Raw genomic sequence first — 24,386 nt, 5'->3', positions numbered from 1 at the left:
TGCCAGGGTCTGGGATGTAACTTCTTGTGTCATTTCAGAACAAGTTGGATAGCTGCATGGATGTGAGGGGATTGGAGGGATACGGACAGGGAGCGGGTAAGTGGGGCTAGAGGAGCTCACTTAAATCGGTGTGGACTCGAGGGGCCGAGAAGTCCTGTATCCGGACTGTAATTGTCCCAGCCAAGATTTATCTTGCAATCAACATCATTAGGTCATTCCTGCATTGCTATTAGGGACCAGTTATGTGTGCAAAATAGCAATGTTTCTCAACTAGGTCAACGACCCTGCTTCATCAATCCAGAAATAAAACATTTCCAAAATCGCAGTGGTGAGAAGTGCCAGGTAAAAGTAAACCTTCGAGATCTTCCACTTGGACATTTGTCCGTTCCAACGTCCTCTTCTGCTCTGATGTTTCCTCACGCAAACGCTGGAATCTCTGTTCGATGGTAGCTAAAATGAACACAAGGTTCTGTTACACATACATTTAAAAGTTTCTTCAAAGGTTTACCACAAGGTTCCGGTGTTTTCATCCCAACAAACACATTTTTTGTTTTCGAGAAAGGAGAACTGTGGGTTTAGTAATATTTAAAGCAATGCAGAACAGAAGATGACGAGCAAAAAGTAGGGGCAAAAATGTGAGCAAGGAATCAAAAAAGTTTGGAGGGAATCAGCGTGAAATAGCAGACGAGTGAAATGAGGAACAGTGAAAAGGAAGGGACATTTGCAAAAGGAAATGGAGAGAGAAAGAGAGGGACAGTTGTGCAACTCTTTGTTGAAAACATGTTGAATTCAAGGCCTTTTACTCATCGAGAGGAGCAGGTGAAGTGGGGGGGAGCTGGGGCCAGGGAGGAGCAGGAACAACAATCAAAGCTGAATAGAGAAGACTCTGAGAGCAGCTGCAACCGTTCTCACCAGAACTGTATCCCGCCCTTCGGGTGCTCAGATGCATGGATCTTCAGTGCCCTCCCAGCACAGCACGAGAAATCCCCTCTCATTGGGGGTCTTTGAGCCATCACAGCCCTAAACACTTCCTTGGCTGCATGTTTGCCAGATGTTCCTACTTGGTAAATGGCCGCTGCTTAACCTTCTACCATTTCTACATACCCTCTATTTCTATTAATAACTGATCAACAAGACAAACACACTCTTCAGAAAATATAGAATTTCTGAGATTTAGGAAAGAAAACAAAAATGTATAAAAATAAATGAGCTGATAGAGCATCTGGAAAAAAGAAAAGCAACATTAACATTTCGATGGAGCTCGTGACTTCACTGCCTTGCTGGCATATTTTAACATTTGTTTCCTATTTCCAGTCTTGTTTCTATGATTGGAAGTTGTCTGGTTTCCAATCATTCAATCTCCTCTTCAATTGATGAGCCACGGACAAGTATGCATGACTGGAGCCTGGCTGCTTTATTAAATAATCGCAGAGCATCACTTTCAACGAATTCACTGCAAGAATTCCCATTTGCCGCCATTTTCATTACCAATGCTCCAAGTATGGTTCTTAATTCAGTACCTTCAATGCAACAATTTTATAAGACCCAACACTTCTAAGATGCACCACTCGAGCAGAAATTTCATTCAATAAACACACATTTTGCAATACTATTGTGATTCTGGCCTACGAGTCTGAATCACTGACCACAATTCACTGGAGAAAGTTCTATTGAACTTTCTTAAATACTGCATTTTATTAAAACATTTATTGAAGTGTGCACAGTTCTTTAGTTAATGGTCATTTTCAGAGCTGTTTATGAAATGATAGCCTATTTATGACGTGCTAGGTAAAGATGATTCAACATTTGAAATCCAATCAATTGCAAGAAATATTTTAGAATAGTTCAAAGAGGTTGGTGGGTCCCCACTGGTAATTTGCACATTTTGAAAATGTCTAATTTTCCAGCTGGAAGCATCACTTGTATTTGTTTAGAGAACCATTTTTTGATCTAAGGAGCAAATGTTGAAATGGTACCTGTGGTCTTTCGAAGCTGGAGTACATTTGGAACAACGTCAATGCTCAAGGACAGCAGGCACTTTGCTGCCTCCTGTAACTTTTCGACACCATCTTCATGTTCAGAAATTTCTCCCTGAAGGACCTGTGATTTCAAAATGACACAATGACTCATTCACAATAAAATTAATATTTCTTTCTGTATATCTTAGATTTGCCGATACTTTGGTTAATTTCGATATTGTCTTTGGGTCAAGGAGATAAACAGCTTGTGAAGACGATTCTATAAATTATCATAAATACCAACAACTCTCTGGCCTGCTTTGGGGTGAGGAGGCAAACATTTTCAAGGACCCAATAACCACAGGATATTGGAATTTTCTCAAACAACCAGATCAAACTTTCTATTGATCATTACTCATTACTCATTAATACTTCGAGGTATTTAATACGCCTGATGTTTGAGCATTTTCTGATGCTGTTGAGCTCATCATCTTTATCTTGTCTACATCTCTTGACCGGCCCTGAAGTCCCCTTGCAAACCATCAAGGTCACAAGAAAATATTTAAAAATGTTCTGATGCTTAGATTTACATCAGCATTGATAAAATAATGCTGAAGAACTCATTTGGCTTTTCACCACTAATGGACATAGATTTGGCTGCAGAGGGTTATTCTGCATTATCGTTTTTCGGCCCGTCCGTCTACTTTTACTCCGGATGACCCCTCTCCTCAATCCATCATCCTTCAAAAGTAAATATGTGTTCTCCCTCAGCAATCTGACCCGTTTGCAACTGCTATTCCCACGAGCACTTAATGGACCACAGCTTTTCTCCATGACCATCAATCCCAGGCCATTTACTGCAATAAATGGTCCGACTTTTCTCTGACTGCATGAGCAGAAAAGCCCTCCACTTCAGAAAAGCAAAACTGGAACTAGTGATTTGTCTTTCTGATTCAAATTCCAATTCCTCAAACATCAACTCCAGTCAACATGATGCCATTAGTTTAGTTAATGATGGAGAAGGATAGGTCTGGGACTCGGGTTGAGGTTCTAAATTGCAGAAAGGCCAATTTTGAGGAAATGAGAAAGGATTGAGAAGGTGTTGACCTGGAAAAGTATGTGCGGGGTCAGTGGAAGACCTACAAAGGTGAAATTTGGAAAGTACAGACTTTGCATGTTCCTGTCAAGATTAACAGGCTTAGGAATCATTTGGAAGTAGAGAGGTGTGCAGCAGGTATAGACATCACAGAGCAAATGAGGTGCTTGAAGAGTATAGAAAATGCAAGAAAAAACCTCAGTGAAGTTATCCTCAATGAAGATAGCAAGGCTATCTGGTTGATAATGCGGTAAATTGGATCAGCAAGTTTGCAGGTGACACTAGGATAGGAGGTGTTGTGGACAGCAAAGAAGATTTTCAAAGCTTGCAGAGGGATCTGGACCTGTTGGAAACATGGGCTGAAAAATGGAAGATAGAATTTAATGCAGATGAGTGTGAGGTGTTGCATTTTGAAGGACAAGCCAAGAAAGGACATACATGGTAACCAGTAGGGCAGTGAGGAGTACGATAGAACAGAGGGATCTGGGAATACAGATACCTCATTCTCTGAAAATGGTGTCACATGTGGATAGGGTTGAAAAGAGAACTTTTTGCACATTGACCTTGATAAATCAAAGTATAAAGTATAATTGACATTGGTGAGACCCAATTTGGATTATTGTGTGCAGTTTTGATCACCTAACTGCAGGAAGGATGGCAATTGTGCAGAGATTGACTTGGATGTAGCCTGGACTTCAGGAGTAGAGTTGTAGGAAAAGGTTAAACAGGTTATGATTTTATTCCCTGGAGTGTAGAATGAGGGAAGATTTGAGAGAGATATTTAAAACGATATGGAGGACAGAGTAAATATAGGTAGGCTTGTTCCACTGAGAGCAGGTGAAATACAAACCAGAGGACATAGGATAAGGGTGAAGGGGATAAATGTAGGGGGAAGGTGAGGGAGAACGTCTTCACACAGAGTGAAGAGGTGGGAGAGTGGAACAAGATGTCCGTTGAAGTGGTAACTGTGGGCTCAATTTTTAATTTGAAAAGAATTTGGACTGGTACATGGATGGGAGAGGTATGGAGGGCTATGGACTGGGTGTGTCAGAGGGCCTCGGCAGAAAAAGGGTTCGGAACAGACAAGAAGGGCCAAAGGGGCCTGTTTCTGTTCTGTAATATTGTAAGGTTCTATGGTTCGAATACTTCTTTGAAATAAATCAATCTCTGCCACTTTGCAAACAAATCTTACCTCCAAATGTGCTCCAAGTCACCACTTGCCTCCCACCTCCCTTCACCTGTTCCTGAAACCCCCATCTATGGAGTTATCGTCTCTGCACCTGATGATTCCATTAATGATTTGCTGAGATTTTTTGCTCTGCTGTTATAATCTTGGAGGTCGTCCAAAATTCTGCCACCATTCCCTTAGTCACCAGGCCCCCATTAAACATGGATAAGGTCTGAGGAAACCCATACTGAAAATAGACACACAATGAGAGCAGAACTGTTTGGCTTCTTTGTTACAGTTTCCAATCTTGCCCCCACCATCTGGAAGCAAATTGGCTGTTGGATCTTCATCAGGCTCCCATTAAAACCTGATCAAGGTGGAATGAATGGAGCTCAACTTCCTATTTCAGGTGCCAAACTTACAACCTCCCATGTGGCCTTCACCACTGTTATTGGATGTGCACATTAACATTATTTCAAAGCATTCATTATTCTACTCGTAAATTAGAATAAGCAACATTACACAGTGATTTATGAAATAACAACTTTAATTTACCATGATATTTTCAAGTTCTTGCTGCAAGATTTCTGGATTAGAGATGGCCTCCAGCTGAACCATTCGTCTTTCTGTTTCAATTCTCTCTAGCCACAAACGCAGCTCATCTGCCTTCTCTTGCCATTGTTCAAACAACTTTTTGCCAAGACGGGATCCAAGTCCAATGCACTATAGAGTGAAAGAAATGAATGAGTATGTGGATTTTTAAAATGTACGATTTTGTGATGCTATCAAATATCGAGTGTCCAATCGATCCAAAATGGGTCAAGCGATACATTACTGGTCCATTACTTATGCCAACTATCATTTTTTTGTTCCCTGCATCAAGTTTTTTGAGGGTCACAGACAAAAAGGCAATGTTCACTTCTCACCAAAGGTGAAATGCCTGTTACCCTGCCGTACTGTTCCATTTTCTTATTATGTCAATAATTCTTTTAATTAATATTTTGAGTTTGCTTTCAAAATAAACTGATTGTCAGGAATATATCAGAAGCATTGAAAACCTTCACAAATTTAGTGTGTCAGTGAAGATTAGACAGAAATTTTTTTGGGGCTGGGCTTGTTCCAGCCGAACACGCTGCATTTCTGTTATGCCATTCAAGCCTCACCGTTGAGTTTAGGAATATTGAACCAGCGATGTGACCTTTGTGGATTGGACACATTACACCTTGTTCAGTGACAAATACACGTGGGAGGCCAGTCTGGAAAATCTTCACCAGTTATGATCTGTTCGACATTTGATTTTATTAAAAGGAAATGAGATCACGACTTATTTTCTGCAATGGTCTCCGTCCAACTTGAGTGAGTTCGGCCACCAAGAGAGCTCCACAATACTGGAAAGATTTGATCATTGTTCCTGTTCTTCATGGGTATTATTAATAACAGCCGCAAACCTTTTCCAGAGCCACCCTTCTAAGACTAAAACTTACACAAGTTGCTCAGTCTATCAAAATGCTCTCAAGTTACTGATCTTAAGTAAAATTGGAGTTTAAATGCTATTAATCTAAAAAAAAATGAAGATATGTCATACTTCTGATCGAAGTGTGTTGAAGCGAGCATCGGCGCTCTCAACCGTCTCCTCCACATGTTGGCTTATGGCATCAGGATCAATTTGGATCTTGTAGCTTTCAATTGCATTCCTGATTTCAAAGTGAAAGGCAGCATCAAAGACACTTTTCCAAGATCGTCTGAGGTGTCTTAGATCCCCTTTGTGAAATTGAAGATCTTTGAAGAGGAATTGCTGCTTCTTAAGTTTGAATGTCAATGACGTGGAGTCAAATTCCCCAGCTTTAATCTTTGTTAGTTCCTTCTCCAAATGAATCATGAATGTTTCAAATTCATCGTGATCTGTTTAAAGGAATATAATGGTCAAATATTTAAATGTTTTAAAGCATTCAGAATGGTCAAAAAATACCAGATTATCTAGACTTTGACACATTGACAGGATCCTGTAATAATTACAAGTTGGGGTTATTCCAAACCACATGTAGCTTTCTGTTGTCTTACTTAGAATTCTTTTCAACTCTCAGTAAATAGTATTTTATAGTAATCTGGAAAATAAATGAATACTTTCCCTCACCTTTTCGGAACTTCTGCAATTCTAGATGCAGATCCTCAATCACATTTAATTGAGAATCTGCACTTGATAAAGCGGATTCGTACTCCTCCATCAAGACATTCAAGTTCTCCTGCAGTGCAACTTCCTCGTCTCGCAAAGGGTCCTGGACATTTTGTTCCAGGAAAGTCTGAGCTGCCTCTGTGGCCAAAACCAACTCTTGCTCTTTCCGGGACAACTTTTGGCGATGTTCCTAGAAAAGAAACAATCCTAGGTTCATTTTTATTGCTCCAAGTTGTGTTGGGGGAGGTAAGATTTCTATTTATTGCATTTGCAATTGAAATAAAATATTCAGGTTTCCCAATTTATTAAAAATCAGGGTACCAAAACACCCTTAAATACACACAGGAAACGTATTTCAAGTCTAGAAACCTAAACGGTTTTATCCTTTCGGAGGTTTAATCAACTATCTTGATCTACAATTCTTTGCTTGTGTCAAAGGATGAATCCTGCTGAGATGGAATAGAATATATTCCATATTTAATTTGACTGACAAGAAAATAAATCCTCTCCTTCAGTATTTGTACACAGTCCCTTCCCCATCAAACAGACTTACTTTAAACTTAAGCACATTAAACTTTTGTCATTTGAATGATCTCATCCTTATCTTTCTATTCAGGGATTTAATATTGTTTCATGATGTAAAAGAGAACACGTGAAATCTAACTAGAGTTGACTGTGATCTAGTCAGGAGAATGTGAACTAGTTTGTAACTGTGTAAGAATGCACCCTTCTGACTGTAGTAACTGTCGTGCACCACTGTGGGGTGGGTGTCTATGTATATGAGTGTGTGAACAGTTTCAAGAGATGGTGGATCTTCTTGTCTTTTTTTCTTCACTGGTATCACTGTTTCCTTCACCCCAGACTTGCACATCTTCGCCCAGTGGTTTGCTATGCCGTAGGCTCCACATTCAGAACCATATGCGGGACAATCATTTTGGTCACGGAGGGGTGTTGTCTGCTGCCCTTCCTACAGGTCCTGGGGGTGGCACTTTTCTGATTGTATTTTTTATAGCATCAACCCTTCCTTCTCTTTGCTGTGGGTAGGTCTGCATTGATAGGGATTTCATTTGTGTCCTCGTGGATTCGAAGACTCTGCCTGTTTCTATATCTTTGGCCAGTTTCAAGCTATCCTTCCCTATAAGAGACTTTTGCATTCAGGATGGGCATATTAGTGGATCAGCTAATCTTTCCTCTATATCCTTCCATCTGCATTTTGCAGCATTAATTTTTGGTGTAGTAAGGAAGTTAGTAACAGTCTCATCAGTCTCTTACACAAAACCTTGAAATTCATTGCATTCAAGTCTAGGATTAGAGCTGAGTTTTAGGTGAGAAACAACCTTTGCAAATATCTGCTCTGGATCATTTTTCTCCACCCCGTAAGCTCTCAGCTTTTAAATAAGTCACGGCCTGGCTCCCCTGTCCAGACATGTATAGAACTAACCTTCTCCTCGCTGTTGCAATTTTAAAATAGCTTTTCACTACTAAATTGTACATCTGCTGAAACGTTTTGAACGATTCAACAATGTCTTCAGCCTCCCGTCCATCACTGGGTGAACTGCTGTTGCACCAGCCATTCATTTCCAGGTGTACTTTTTCTCTTCTTCCCCTTCAGATTTCAGTCACTTCCAATCAATTTTATAGTTTTATTCTTGTTCTCTTAGACCGACCACTGCCAACATGTTCTGTCTCCGTGTTACCTGGGAGGATTCTTAAATAACTTAAAGATGCAAGATTCAAATAACAGAAGGGAGTTTACTTACTGATGCCTTCCACCATCTCAGGAAACTGTTCACACTCATACTCATGTATAGGTGCCCCCCAGTAGTGCACGACGGTTACCACAGTGAGAAGGGTGTATTCCTAGGAAGTTACAAAAGAGTTCACATGATCCTGACGAGATAACACACCCATCTCACTGTCGTAAATGTCGTGCACCAATGTGGGGTGCATGTCTATGTGAGTATGAACATTTCCTGGCATGGTGGAAGGCATCAATAAGTAAAATCTCTTCTGCTATTTGAATCTTGCATCTCTAAGTTATTTAAGAAGCCTCCCACACAGAGACATAACGGTGACTTTATTGTATTTATCTTTACCATTTTGTTCAACATCCTTTGGACTTGACAAGACTTTATTCAAGTCGCCTTATTCCAAAACAAACCAGGCTGTCAAGCACACACAGGGCAATAATTTGCATATATGTTAAGCAATGCTTTACGAAAAGAAGATAACACCAATTGGTAAATGTTTAAAGTTCTTTGCTCTTTTTTAACGATGAAAATCTGACTTGAGCACTGCATATTAAGGAATGACAAACATGAAAATCTATCCCCATTTTAGTGAAAACATTCTGGGTTATTATCATTTTCACATTAGTACTTCAAGATGCAGGTGTCCCTGCCAGGGCCCAAACTGATTAGTTCTGCCTCACTGCCGGCAATATCATCATGGACCACCTTCTTGAATAGCTGTCATGCTACTTGTCAAGGTCTTTCTACAAAGTTATAAGGTTGGGAGTTCTGAATTTAGCCCCTGAGAAGGGATAGGAGTGTAAAGGGGAATCAGCAGGTAGTAATGTTCCTACAGACCTACCGCACGTCCCTGTCCATGTCAGGTGGCACCTCTTTGGACATATTCTTGGAGTCGAGTAGATGTCGTTCACTCCGTTGATAGGATACAGGACCACCTCAGTGGAGAGAATGAATGGAGGGCCAATCAAGCCAACTGCTTTGCTCTGCTGTTGAGGTCCTTGGGCCCTTTGGGAATTGTGCTCATCCAGGCAAGTGCGGAGCAAAGGTTCGCCACCTACTGCTTGACAGGTAGCCTCTGATCTGCTTTGGTTATTACAGTACTCAAAATGGCTGGTCCATGTTAGGACCACAGTGAGAAGGAGACCTGGAGTCATGTGACAACACCCAAATGAAGTACCATTATGCAGGTTATTGGTGAACAATGCCACTTTATGTCACAGTGTGTGGGCCACACTTTCCATCGGGCAGCTGATTATTAAAGTATGGCTGTGTCTGCTTTTGGTAGATGGACCAGATACCAGAAGAATTTGCCACTTTGTCAGAAAGATGTCAGTGCATCAACTGTGACAAGAGGTGCAAAAAAATCTGGACTGAACTTCTTCAGTCTAGTCCTATTTGCACTTGGTGTTCCAAAGTAAAATAAATGGGGTGAAAGTGATTTCTGTGATGGTGTCGGAAGAACCTGATGGAACATGCTAGAAAGTGTCTTAACCCCAACTTTGTTATTCAGAAGCTGAGGCCTACCTCCACTGAGAATGAGGTGACCCTTGGTCCCTCTTTTCCTGTTTACTGTTCATGATCCAGCTGGAATGACGACAGAGCTCAAATTTCATCAGCGGTTAATTCTGTCTTTGGAATGTTATTTTTTTTTCTGCATTGCCTGCCCACTGTCCAATGTTGTAAGATTATCAGTCTGGCACCTCATGTGCATCTGAATTCCCCATTAAACCATGGTGATGACTTGTCTTGGTTGTAATGGGAGAACTAACGATGGTAAGTAACACTTTCCTGCTGCAAATGTTAAAGGCCCATCGTACCTTTTGGCCACTGTGATTCCAGCTGTCAATTTATTCTGAATCTATCCCATTTAGCACAATGGTGCTACCACACATCAGAATTGAGGGAGCCCCTGGAGAAACATGGGATGGATCTTTCTGCTCCTGCTGTCACCAACAGTTGCTTCAACAACAGGAAAATTGTGGTAGTGAGGGGGTGTAGCCTTACTCACTCTCTTTTCCAAACCAATCCCTAGATCTGCACAAGGATCTGGCCTGGTTGAGTGGACGAACAGTGACGTTGCTACGCCAGAATTCATTCCGGTGGTGTATGCTTCCTCAACCCTTTTTGGTTGTGAATAGCTTGCATGGCCCATTCAATGGGTTATAAAGAGTTAATCACATGAGTGGGTGCTGGAGTTATCAAAATAGGGGAGGAGGTTCTTCCCTTTACAACATCAATATCCACATTATATGTGAATACAGCATTACTGAGGTGAAGAGTTTTTGTTAAGAAGCTGCCATGGTGAGATTGTTAGTGAAGGGTCTCTGTGACCATCGTCAATCACTGCCCCTTCACAAGTAAGTTAATCATATTCCCGTCATCTCTCATCACTTGCGTGACTGGGCCAGAGCAAAGAACAGAAAGTAGGACTGAGTTAGAAAGAGGATCTGCTAGATCTTTGAATAGGATTGGGAGAAGATCGTCAAAATTCAATTCAACCTCATTTGGAAATTGTGTTAGTCATTATTTAAGTGAAATTTAGTCAGTCGCCTTTCATCAAATCTGTACTGATCAGAGGTTCTGATGAAAAGTCCAATCCAAAATATTTTTACAATTATTCGAATATACATTTATCCAAAACACCTGGAAGTGTTCATACCTTCAGGCCTTGCTGGTGGTCATTCAGTCTTTCGCCCATCTCAGCAAATGACCACATCGCATCGTCCTCTTCCTCCAGCTGGAAACCATCACCTAATGCGTAGAATTCGTCTTCGGTGATATGAACTCCATAGTGACCCTCGACTGCCAACCATTTCAGAAGATCACCTACTGTCTTCTTATGTTTTTGTAGGTGATCTTCTGTTGTTTCCTACAAATTGCAAAATCCTGTTAGTTTGAAGACGTGTTGTACTTTCCTGGCAGCAATTCCATATTCCCTCATCTATTTGCAAACCCTTGGGATTGAGGAGGATGTGAAACCACTTGAGTGGAAGATGCCTGTTTATAAACAGGGGCCATTCCACACCATTTCATCGGAATATGCACATGGGCAACACGTGGTCTTGCCCAGTCTTGGATCAATACGAAAAGGATGGAAAATACTAAAGACCAGCCTCCTATACACACACACGGGCATCGACGGAATTCCGCTTCATCATTTCCCTGCTCATGTCTCCCTAACACTGCCTTCATTTCTCGGGCCCCTTCGTCTAATCCCTCCCCTTTCATTTCAAAGGCCTTCTCTGCGTCTAAAGCAACTGCTACTGTTGGCGCTTTACTCCCTTCTACTGCATGAATTAAGTTAATAAATTTACAAATATTGTCTGTTGTGCGTCTTTTTTTAATAAATCCAGTTTGGTCTAGATTTACCATTTTAGGTACATAATCTGCTAATCTGTTTGCTAATAGTTTAGCTATTATCTTATAATCTGTGTTAAGTAATGATATTGGTCTATATGATGCTGGTGCGAGTGGATCTTTCCCTTGCTTTGGTATTACTGTAATTATTGCTGTTTTACATGAATCTGGTAAGCTTTGTGTTTTGTCAATCTGGTTGATTACTTCCAGGAGGGGAGGAATTAATAAATCTTTAAATGTTTTATAGAATTCTATTGGGAATTCATCCTCTCCTGGTGTTTTATTATTTGGTAGTTTTTTTTTATTATCTCTTGTATTTCTACTATTTCAAATGGTTCTGTTAATTTATTTTATTCCTCTATTTGTGATTTTGGTAGTTCAATTTTAGTTAAAAATTCATCTATTTTGCCTTCTTTCCCTTCGTTTTTAGTTTGGTATAATTGTTCATAGAATTCTCTAAAGTTTTCATTGATCTCCGTTGGATTATATGTGATTTGTTTACTTTTTTCCTTGATGCCAATACAATTTTCTTAGCTTGTTCTGTCTTAAGCTGCTATGCTAGGATTTTGTGCGTTTTTTCCCTTAGTTCATAATATTTCTGTTTTGTCTTCATTATGTTCTTCTCCACCTTATATGTTTGTAGTGTTTCATATTTTATTTTTTGATCTGCCAATTCTCTTCTTTTAGTTGTATCTTCCTTCATTGCTAATTCTTTTTCTATATTTACTATTTCCCTTTCCAACTGCTCTGTTTCCTGATTATAGTCCTTCTTCATCTTGGTTACATAACTTATTATTTGCCCTCTAATGAACGCTTTCATTGCATCCCATAGTATAAACTTATCTTTCACTGATTCCGTATTTATTTCAAAGTACATTTTAATTTGTCTTTCAATGAATTCTCTAAAATCCTGCCTTTTAAGTAGCATGGAGTTTAATTTCCATCTATACATTCTTGGAGGGATGTCCTCTAACTCTGTTGTCAATATCAAGGGTGAATGGTCCGATAATATTCTAGCTTTATATTCTGTTTTTCTTACTCTATCTTGCTTACGAGCTGATAACAGAAATAGGTCTATTCTTGAGTATGTTTTATGTCTACCCGAATAATATGAATATTCCTTTTCCTTTGGGTGTTGTTTCCTCCATATATCCAAAAGTTGCATTTCTTGCATCGATTTAATTATAAATTTGGTTACTTTGTTCTTTCTGTTAATTTTTTTCCCAGTTTTATCCATATTTGTATCCAAATTAAGGTTGAAATCCCCTCCTATTAATATGTTCCCTTGCGTATCTGCTATCTTCAAAAAAATATCTTGCATAAACTTTTGATCTTCTTCGTTAGGTGAATATACCTTGAGTAGATTCCAAAACTCCAAATATATCTGACATTTTATCATTACATATCTCCCTGCTGGATCTATTATTTCCTCTTCTATTTTAATTGGTACATTTTTACTGATTAATATAGCTACTCCTCTTGCTTTTGAATTGTACGACGCTTCTGTTACATGACCTACCCAATCTCTCTTTAATTTCTTGTGCTCCAATTCAGTTAAATGTGTTTCTTGCACAAATGTTATATCAATTTTTTCTTTTTTCAGTAAATTTAGCAGTTTCTTCCTTTTGATTTGGTTATGTATTCCGTTAATATTTAAAGTCATATAGTTCAACGTAGCCATTTCATACTTTGTTTATCTTCCCTTTCCGTTTCTCCATCATCATCTTTCCTTCTTATCCATTTCTGTTTTCTTGTTTTGAACACTTTATAAGACAACATTTCTAAAACATCAAACATTTTCCTTATTCTCCTATTTAAAACTTCTTTAACCCCATTCTCCCCTCCCCCTCCTGAGTTGCCCTTTATCTCTTGTTGGGCAAACACATCTCCCCTCTCCATTTGGATTTGCGAATTCACTCGCAAATGTCAACTGATTTTGCAGTGACCATAACTCATCCCCACCCAGCCCCCCACCGGAAAAGATTTCAATTTTCATATGTAACAAAGGTCACTCTTTTAATTCCCTCCTTATTCCCTCTATTCCCTTTCATTCCCTTATTAATTCTTATCTATACTCTATATATTTTCCTCTAAATACGTATACATTCATGTATACACACACATACATACACATCTACATATATATATATATATATATAATAAATATATATTAATATATATATATATATATAAAATATATATATATTATATATATATATAATATATACATACATATACCCATATACACACATACATATAGTTCGTGGTCATTTTTACTCTCATTACATGTCTTCATCTCTCTGCTTGTTTTGTAGTTGTTCTGCAAATTTTCGTGCTTCCTCTGGATCCGAGAATAGTCTGTTTTGTTGCCCTGGAATAACTATTTTAAGTACCGCTGGGTACTTTAACATAAATTTATATCCTTTTTTCCATAAGATCGTTTTTGCTGTATTGAACTCCTTCCTCTTCTTCAGGAGATCAAAACTTATGTCTGGATAGAAAAAAAATTTTTGACCTTTGTATTCCAGTGGCTTTTTGTCTTCTCTTATTTTCTTCATTGCTTTCTCCAATATATTTTCTCTTGTTGTATATCTTAAAAATTTTACTAAAATGGATCTTGGTTTTTGCTGCGGTTGTGGTTTCGGGGCTAATGTTCTATGTGCCCTCTCTATTTCCATTTCTTCCTGTAATTCTGGTCTTCCTAGGACCCTGGGGATCCAATCTTTTATAAATTCTCTCATATTCTTGCCTTCTTCATCTTCCTTAAGGCCCACAATCTTTATATTATTTCTTCTAATGTAGTTTTCCATTATATCTGTCTTCTGAGCTTACAGCTCATGTGCCTCTTTAACTTTTTTATTAGATTCTTCTAATTTCTCTTTTGTCCTCTACTTCCATTTCTACGATTATTTCTCGTTCTTCCACATTCTCCACTCTTTTTCCTATCTCTGATATGACCATTTCTATTTTATTCAATTTTCTTCTGCATTCTTAATTCTTCTTTTTATCTCATTAAATTCTTGTAATTGCCATTCTTTCACTGATTCCATATATTCTTTGAAAAAAGATACATCCATTGTCTTGCCTTTCTCTTCTTCTTCCACTTCTTTCTGTTCTTCTTCTTCTTCTTCCTCTGGATTGACTATCTGTTGTTTCCTTGTTTTCTTTTTACCATCTTCTTTCTTGTTGTTGTTATTGTCTCTGTTCTGCACCAGCTGCTGTGCTGCAGGTGTCTCTCTCAGCTGTGGAGATGGACTCCGCAGCTGTTTCCCCCTCCCGTCAGTGTGTTTTTTTTCTTGCGCGGTTGCGCACTTTTACTCGGCTCTGTGAGCCATTTTTGTAGTCCCGAGCCCGGGACTTCCACTGACCTGAGGGAGCGGGCTTCTCTCTCCGCGGCGGGCCTCCTCGGACAGGTAAGGCCTTCACCTTCTTCTTCCGACGTTCTTTCTTCTTCTCTTCTTCCCGTTGTTTTCGACTTTTCTCTCTTCGCTGCCATTTTCTTCTCACCTTTATTTTTACTTTGTTTTAAATTTTAATCTTGTACCTTTGTGTTTTGTGCGTTTTTTTTTAACTTTTCCGGAGAGGGCTGGAATTCCCTGACCGGCCACTACTCCATCACGTGACTCCCCCAACTGGATCATCTTCAGCTGTCATCATTTTCTTAGTCACAGACCTAGTTACCGCACATGCAGGATATATCTCACCATCCTCTCTAACCACATCCTTACTAGGCCAATTTGTCAATCTTAAAACTGACCCAACTTTATTCTCTGACAAATCATTCCCCAGCAAAAACGAGACACCTTGCATGGGTAACTCCTACTACAACAGTTCCTTTGACTAATTCTGAATTTAGCACAACCTTGTGAAGCAATATTGACCCTACCTCATCTCCAACACCTTTAATCAAAGTTGTCTCCTCTGTGTCTGTCCTTTGATCCACAGTTAAAACGGTTTCTAACAACAATGACTGAGCAGCCTCAGTATCTCTAAGAATGTTAACTGGAACCTGTGGTTCTCCCTCCTTTATTGAGACAAAGCCCTCTGACACAAAAGGCTTGAAAACATCCATGACCTACTGATCAGGTTATGCACCTCTGCTCTCCTTAAATTCCACTGTTTCTGTATACATGGTTCTGGTTAAACCTGTTTTTACCTTTTCTGTTTCAAGACTAGACAGTCACACGACCAGCTTTCTTACACAAATGGCATATAAATACAGAAGTTCTGTCCTTTCCTACCTTTCCTTCATCTTTTTTCTGAACATTTTCTCCAGACTTTATTTCAGCCCTACTATCCTGCTCCATCCTAACCTTATGAACAGGTTTATTAATCTGGTCCACATGAGCTCTCTGAAAATGCCTATTATTCTGGAATGTCCTTTTGTGAGTCTTCCTCAACAAATTTTCCTTCACATGTAATATTTCACTATTATAATCCTCTACGTTTGTACTTTTCTCATCCAATGTTTAACTTCAACAATTTTCAATGCCTCAGAAATAGCCATCAGTTCCTATTTTCTCACCTTCTGCAGTTCTGCAGGTGATGGTTGTAACAAAAATGTATCAACATCCATTGCTGCAGTTTTTCCAGACACAAGCTTTCTGTTAGCTTGTAAAAATAGCCTGCAAAAACATCCCAATCAACTAATAAATCATGAAACTGCAATGTTCAAATCCTAAAGGATGAGCCCCCATAAAATGTTACGGAGTCCAGATGACCCCAAAAACCAGTAGCAATAGATATGCACGACAACACAGGGTTATTTAAACAAAAGTAGTTTAGAATTTTATTTGAACATGAAAACAGAATTGAACTTTAACTTATTACTTAACCTACATAACCCACTTAATCCGCCCTCAAATACTAAGTGTATTGAAGATTAGAAAAGTTTTTTGGATCACAGTCCAATCTCACTGGTTGCAGGCAATTCTTGCAACAGTGCTCATACATTAGCATTAACAAAGTTCACCAAGCTTTGGTGTTTAACAGACAAATGGTTACCACTCAGAAGGGCTCTTGCTGGTTTTCAGAGAGAGAGATTCCATTTCCAGAGCATCTGCAACTGATTTCTTCTTAATTAGTCTTTCTGACAGAACTTGCCCCCTTCAGGGTTCTCCGGATGATCCTTTTTCTTTCAGGTCATCTTTCAGACCACCAGTCTTCTCCTTTGACCAGGCAGCCTTCCAAAGTTTGGCAGCTTGTCCCTCTGGAACAGATTTCTCTGACTCCTTCTCTCTCACTCCCTCCCTCTCTGAGAGCAAAGCTGTTCTAACTCTGCCTGCTAACGCCACATGCTCTCCTAGGCAAGCTGTATGTGGATACTTTGTTGCTCCTTTGCAAAAAGCAGGATGCAATAATCCTGCTAAAATTCTGGCTTTTCAAATGTGTGTGTGTGGAAGCTGCTCGAGTAATTCATTCCAAGCTACCTCTAAAACTCTTGTCACACTGCACATTCAGAGATCTGAGAAGAACCCTTGGCCGAGCCAACTTTGCTTGAAAGTAAACAACAATCACTAGCGATCTGTGGTCGTCTCAGCCTTCCTTAAGATAGGTTGCAGACACCACTTTATCAATTAGTGCATTGGATCAGGTAGTGCCGGAAATACACAGAGAAGCCGCTGTGTGGAGATTTCACAGAAATACAGTTTAGAAGCAGGAAAGGATCAGATGTTATTGAACAACAATGAAAGGAACTATTAGCATGTGGTCTACAAAGTAACCTTCTTTTTGTATACTTTATTTAAAATCAAATTCAAAATCCACAATAAAATACATCATATTAACATACAATAATTTCCCCATATATACCCCCCTCCCATCCCCTCTCTTAGCTCCCTCCCATCCTCTACAACCTCAAACTAAAGAAACAAACCATCATAGTCGGGTTTGATGTCACCAATAAACCATGACATATTTAGACCCATACATTTCACAGAGGGACCCGCACATTAACAAAAATGGTAGACGCATGGCGTAAATTGTAAGTTATCTTTTCCAATGGAATACATGATTGCAGTTCCATGTCCCATCTCTGAATACTTAATTCAATTTAATCTTTCCAGGTTATAGCTTTACATTTTCTCGCTACTGCCTATTCCAACTGAATAAATGCAATTTGAAATGTATCCAATTTCATTTCCAAACTCCATTTTACTTCATATGTCCCAATAAAAATTCCATAATTCCATTCAGAAAGGGTTTCACCTGATCACCTAACCATACTGAATGTAAAAAAGACCCTATCTATTCCCCACATTGAAAACACATATCCAAAGAGATAAATCTATACCTCTTCAACTTCTCAGGTGTTAAGTAAAGTTGATGAATAAAATTATAATGAACGAATCTTTATCTTACGTTTACTGGCTTAGTCACACTGTCCTCACATAATGTCATCCAATCATCCTGAGAAATTAAAACCGACAGATCCTTCTTCCTTTTACTTCTCACTTTATAAATATCCGACTTAGGCATCTTATTTTGTAATAAAGCATACATTTGTGTAATCAATCCCCTTTCCCCTCCTTCAATAATTGAACATTCAAATCTCTTCCTTCGAGGTAATCTCAAACTGTGTCCAAAATTATCTAGTAACAAAGTTGGTAACTAAGCATGGACCTGATCCATATTTTTCATTCCATCATTGATATGAAACAAAATTTCCAGCTTCATAACAATCTTCGGCCAAGATAATACCTTTCTTTTCCCAAATATTCAGGAATACGTGATTTATTTTTATACAAAGCTTATTTTAATACAAAGGGTTTTAGCCGAAATTTTGCCCTCAGCACCAATAGCAACGTTGGTCCGATATTTCCATGAAATGTTTTAACACCGGTAAAGGATAATTTTGGAAAAGTTGAGCATTCCATTTATAAATAAACTGTATCATTCTTTGTTCATGAAGCTGAGCCATTTGGATTTTAGCCCAACGTAAACATTGTTGTGATCCAACCATTCTATTAATAAACTTGAATTGTGCCGCTTCATAATAATCCTGAAAATGTGGTAATTATAAAACTCCAAGTCAATTTTTGTATAGATACTCTTGCCAATTTACCTTTTCATAATAAAGATCTTCCCAGCACATGGAAATCCTTAAAACCTTTTAGGAATCCCACATGTAATTGATTGACAAAAATACTGAATACGGGGGAAAACATTCATTTTAAAACACTGTCGTGATGGACACAACCAAGAAAGACTCAGCCACCACATTGAAAGCCATTAATGACGTTTTTATTCAAATTCAGCCCACGCCCGCTTAAGGGCAGCCTAAGCTCAGTCACCTCGTGCATTGTGATATCAGAATCGCTGCCCCAGGCGTGCGCTGGGCAGGTGACTTGAGGCAGGGAAAAAACCTTGACAGCGCCATCTTCCCATGGCTGCTCCGCCATGTGGCGTTATACACCATGGGAGACTGCGCCGCCACATCGCCCTATTAAAGTTATCAGTAAATCTTTCCACCTATTTAAATCTAATTTAATTTTATGCTATAATAGTCTATAATTCAACTCATATAAATGATTATAATTATCATCTACATTTATCCCAAAATACTTAATTTTATCCAACCGCTTAAATGTAACAATATCTGCAGTTTGCAAAATCCATTCTTGTCAAAGGCATCATTTCACTCTTATCCCAATTAACCTTATATCCTGATAATGCACCACACTGTTCCAACCTTGCATGTAACCTTCCTAACGACTGCGTAGGATTTGTTAAATATATCAAAGCATCATCAGCAAATAAATTCATTTTATACTCTTCCTCATTCGCCTTAATATCTTTAATATCACTATCTTGTCTAATCATTCGCGCTAACGGTTCAATAACCAAAGCAAATAAAGCCGGTGACAAAGGACACCCTGTCAAGTTGATCTAGATAATATAAAGGAAGAAGATACTTGTCCATTTGTCACCACTCGAGCCAATGGATTTTTATATAAGGCCTTCACCCAACCAATAAAGAGTGGCCCAAATTTAAATTTTTCCAATACCTTAAACAAAAATCCCCATTTTACTCTGTCTGCAAGGTAACCTTGATTAGAGAGAGGCATTAGATTAGATGTATTTTTTAGATTTAATTTTTCGAGTTGTTTTCTTTTTCTTTTTATTCTTTTGTTTTGTACAATTTATTTCAATAAATGGGTTCACCATATAGATTATTTCTTATTACATTACAACTCCGATTATCTGAAAGGGCTGTGACCAACCGGCTGCTGCCGAGAGGCCGCTCTCCTGGACGACGGCAGGACAAGGAATTCTTCCAACCACTTGCTGGGAGTGAGTGGTGTGCAGTTTGATGGGAGAGTTGGAGAGAAAAGTCAATAGGGGAAGGTAAAGAAGGAATAGAAAAAGAGAGGGGAGGGAGTTACCTGAAACGAGAACAATCGATGTTCTAATTTCAAGTGCAATAATTTTTTTTTCAACCTGAGAGGTTAGTTTGTCTCTGAAAAATATTTCAGATAAATGAAGATTCCTGATTTGTTTTGGATATCTTCATTTATTTGAATTTTTGTAAACTTTTGGATAAATGAGGATTTCAGCGAATCTGATTTTGGATGATTGGAGTTGGAGTGTAATTGTTTTGGAGGTTAACAAGTCATCCTGAATGTAGTTTCATTAACTTTGTTTTCTTCGCGTGTCCTTACTCGTAATGGAATGAATTGTCACGTGGTTTTCAGATTTCTGTATGTATGCTTATATGTTAAACTCAATAAAAACATTTTACCAAGAACAAGCATGTGGTCTTGCAGGTAAAAGTCACAGTTAAAACTTAATGACTATTTTCAAATCCACTGCAAAGCATTATCTTCATCATGTGAACCATGGCAGTGAACAAAACAAAAGTATCTGGAAAAAGCAAGGCAAAACACCTTTCAGGATTGGCCCAATGAACATTGGTTCAAGGGTTGCTGAAGGCATTGCAACTGAACACATGGCACAGGGTCAATCCCCAGAGACATTCAGATTTTACACCTATACACTCAAGGCTGAGGTTTCTGACTTGAATTTGATGAAAGGCAAACCACAGATTCTTGGTGCATCTTTACGAAGAACACTCTTGTTTTGATTTCAGCCAGAAAACCAGGACTCCAGTCTTTCATCAGTCTTTCTTCCAGGGCAGAAACCAAAGGAAAGGGTACATTCTTCTGGGGGTCCTTGGTTAATATTTACTCTTAAATCACCATGGCAGAAACACAGAACATAGAACACTGCAGCATAGTACAGGCCCTTCAGCCCTTGATGTTGTGCCAACCCATATATTCCTTCCTAAAAAAAGCACTAAACTCTCCCTACTCCAAAACAATAAAGAGAATTTAATTCCTGCCTTTGACAGCCAATTGTTCCCAGAAGAAATATTAAAAATAATTATACTTCAAATGTAACAACAGAAAATGTTGGAAATAGTCAGCAGGTTGGTCACCTCCTGACTTGCTGGGAGTTTCCAGCCTTTTCTGTTCTTATTGAAATATCCAGTAATTCCAGTTTTATCATTTACACTTTAAAGCTTGGGGATCCTTTGTGCTGTGAAAGGAAAGAGAATGTTTTTCATTTTAATTTACAAAAATAAGACTATCTGGACCCATTTATTAAGTAGGAATGTATAAATTCCAAGTAGGATTCACTTGTTGATGACCTTGTTTAAGTTTCAGAATAAATGAAGCACCCAATCTGTAGATGCTTTGGAAAAAGATAAGACAAAGCATAACTGATTTACCAACACTGAATTGGAGATAATTAGCTGCGAAACACCAAACTCTCCTTATAGGATGAGTGTCTGATGTTTACGTGAGTAATGAACCTTGTGCACACAGTACAACTTATGTTCATTTCGACATTGCCTCATAGAAGGTTTCACACGTGACCGAGAGTACCTGCTGCGTGTTTTCTTCCCTGCGGTCGACATTGAAGTCTGACGATTCCTCCGCAGCAACTCGGGAATGAAACCACCTGCCTCTGATCTTCTTGCAGCAGTTGCACGTCATTCTTTTCCGAGGAGTGAGGGATCTCCTACTCTGCTCCTCTTCCCCAGCCACTCGTGCCACTCGTAGACAGCACAAGGCATTGCCCATTCTCCTGCAAGTCACACGCGAGGTGTTTCCAGTGACGTGTGATGTAGTAATTCAAATACGTCACCACCGTGAGCCTCACTTGGCCAAAAAGCCCTGGTATTCGGCAAAGACTGTGCCACGCGCTCGCACCACATTCAACCCTCACAATGAACACGACTGCAGTCTCAGCAACTGGGTTTGCTGGCTGTGTGATGTCATCAATGGGTTTATTGTTACACAATAATACAGAAAGACAAGTGAAACCATGGTAATCTCCCAATATTTACTCTCTCGCTATGATGTCACAATGAGACCCCAACCCCCCCACATTCTCGGAATGAATGTACTCAAGGGGCAGTTTATATTTGAGGGTCTCCCGCCAACCATTGTTGTCGGGGCAGCCAGGTGGACTCCTCTTGTCATTGCCCCTCCCTCCCAGGTAGTCTGCACCCACCTGGATCGGGTGCCAGGGGGCTATAAGGAGATCGGGGAAGTGATTGATACCCTCCTCTATGAGGGGGTGTGATAAGACAGCCCAATCTGGCCTGTCTGTAAGAAAAATGACACGTGGTGAATGTTTTCGCAAATTGGACAAATTCACTCCCCCGCCCCAACTCACTCTGGCTGTGGTCATTTCTGATGTGGTTGAACCACTTCATTGGATTCCAGATGATGGAATGTTTATTTTACACCATTACATCTCCCAAAATCATTAAACTGCTCTGGGAGGGGAAAAAAAGTTTGGTATCAGACATGATTTACTCTGGGAGAACATGGCACCATAGAGTGACCCAACTTCTCTAAGGCTTGTTTCATGGAGCTAGGATCCCAGATGTTTTATTCACATTACTTAGATCAACAGGGGTTAGGAAATGGCCTTGTCTTTGTCACATTATGAAGGCTCCAAACCCCAGAAGATTCCCTAACTAAAGTCACTTTTGGCAACAGTGCATTGGAAAGGTTTCTTTTGCCATGTCCAGACGTGTAAAACATCTGACATTTCCGATTTCGGATTTCAGATTTTTTGTCAGAGTTCATACATGACGTCACATCGATCCCTGAAATAGTTTTTGCTGCGGGCCATGCAGAATTAACCTTCTTGGCAATGCCATATAAAACTGACTCAACGTTGAGATGTAAACAAATAAAGAAATTTAAACAAACCGACTGTACGATACAGAGAGAAAAACATCAATGAAGTGTAAAAGTACCCTCCTTACATAAGTCCCTGACTGAGTTTGTTGTTGAGGAGTCTGATGGTAGCAGCTGTTCCTGAAACTTATGGTGTGGGTCTTGTGGCTACCTCTTTCCTGAGCGTGTGCTGGGTGGTGTGGATTCTTGAAGATTGCTGTTGCTTTCCGATGGCAGAGTTCCAGATGTTTTCGTTGGTGAGGAGGGTTTTGCCTGTGATGTCTTGGGCTGTGTCCACTTCCTTTCAGAGGGCTTTTCAGTCAAAGGTATTGATGTGCCTATACCCGACTGGGATGGAGCCGATCAGCACACTTTCTACCACACCTCCGTAGAAATTTGCCAGGGTTTCAGATGTCGTACCAAACCTCCGCAAATCCCTGAGGAAGTACAGGTGTCGATGTCTTTTCTTCACAATGGCATTTGTGTGTTGGGTCCAAGATAATGACTCTCAAGATCTGAAATTTGCTCACCTTCTCCACCACTAATCCCCTGATGATCACTGAACCATACAACTCTGGATTTCCCTTCCTGACGTCCACAATCAGCTCCTTGGTTTTGGTGGCATTGAGTGGGAGTTGGGTGTTCGTGCACCATTCAGCCAAGTTTTCATTCTCCCTCCTGTATGCTGTCTCATCGCCCCATTATATATAATCCACTACCATGGTAGCATCAGTTGCATTGGCTTTGTTGTACTGAGCCACGCAGTCATAAGTTTATAGAGAGAAAGCAGGGACTAAGAACACAGCCCTCTGGTACTGGTGGAGATTGTAGAGGAGATGTTCTTACTGATCCTCACTGATTGTGGACAGGAGGAGAGGGAAATTCAGCATCCAATTACACAGTGGGGTGTTGAGTCCCAATGTCTTGGAGTTTGCTGATCAATTTTGAGGGAATGATGGTGTTAAATGGCAAACTGTTGTCGATAAAAAGCATCCTGAAGTATGCATCTTTGCTGTCCAGGAGTTCCAGGGCTTTGTGTAGTGCCAGTGAGATGGCATCCACCATAGACCTACTGCTACGATTGCAAATTGGAACCGATCCATTTCACCGCTCAGAGAGGAGCTGATAGGCTTCAGCACCCAGCCTTTCCAAACAGCTCCTCACTTCTGACTGAGGTTCAAGGTTCAAGACTCCTTTTATTTTAGGCAGACGGAGAGTCACCACTTTGTCCAGCACCCCTTGCAGAAATGAGGCCCCAGCAAGGAATGGTTGACAAGGCCAGTGCTCTAAGCACTGAGCTATTGGAGTAGAAAGGGAATCAAAACAATCTCTGTTCAGAGCCACGGTCTGTGAATTCTCCTCCTATGCTCCCTCAGCCTCTGCGGCTGCACAGTCTCCTGTTCAATTCATTGACAACATCGTGGCCCATCCCTTCGCAAGTGAACATGAACACGGTGTCTTGTCGCTCTTCTGCCCTCACGGAACTTTTTGTAGTCGTTGGCACATTGTGATGTTCCACTGCGAATCGCAGAATGCCATGCAGTGCGATTTTTTCGGCGAGGTCCCCCCAGTCAGTATGGTTGACATGGAATGACTGGAGATTGCACTTGATTACGCTGAGCCATTTGCCAACCATGCTACGGCAATAGGAAGGGCAATGCGGGATAAGTTTCCTGTTCCCCCCGGTG

General features: G+C 39.9%; 1 protein-coding gene across 1 annotated transcript in view; it reads right to left on the bottom strand.

Moving 5' to 3' along the window:
- LOC138750487 (microtubule-actin cross-linking factor 1-like) overlaps window positions 1–21,725 on the bottom strand; it is a 30,681-nt gene extending 8,956 nt beyond the window's left edge. The window contains exons 1-7 of the mRNA XM_069912558.1: window positions 21,391–21,725; window positions 10,806–11,015; window positions 6,357–6,585; window positions 5,808–6,124; window positions 4,778–4,945; window positions 1,977–2,100; window positions 355–450 (exon numbers count right to left, since the gene is read on the bottom strand). Of these exons, the coding sequence (XP_069768659.1) occupies window positions 355–450; window positions 1,977–2,100; window positions 4,778–4,945; window positions 5,808–6,124; window positions 6,357–6,585; window positions 10,806–11,015; window positions 21,391–21,588 (1,342 nt within the window). The 5' untranslated portion in view covers window positions 21,589–21,725. The remainder of the gene's footprint in view (window positions 1–354; window positions 451–1,976; window positions 2,101–4,777; window positions 4,946–5,807; window positions 6,125–6,356; window positions 6,586–10,805; window positions 11,016–21,390) is intronic.
- Window positions 21,726–24,386: the final 2,661 nt, after the last annotated feature.

Source organism: Narcine bancroftii, unplaced genomic scaffold, assembly GCF_036971445.1.
Source record: "Narcine bancroftii isolate sNarBan1 unplaced genomic scaffold, sNarBan1.hap1 Scaffold_154, whole genome shotgun sequence".
Taxonomy (NCBI): domain Eukaryota; kingdom Metazoa; phylum Chordata; class Chondrichthyes; order Torpediniformes; family Narcinidae; genus Narcine; species Narcine bancroftii.
The sequence above is the reverse complement of the archived record's forward strand: the minus strand, read 5'-3'. Positions and strand labels throughout refer to the sequence as shown.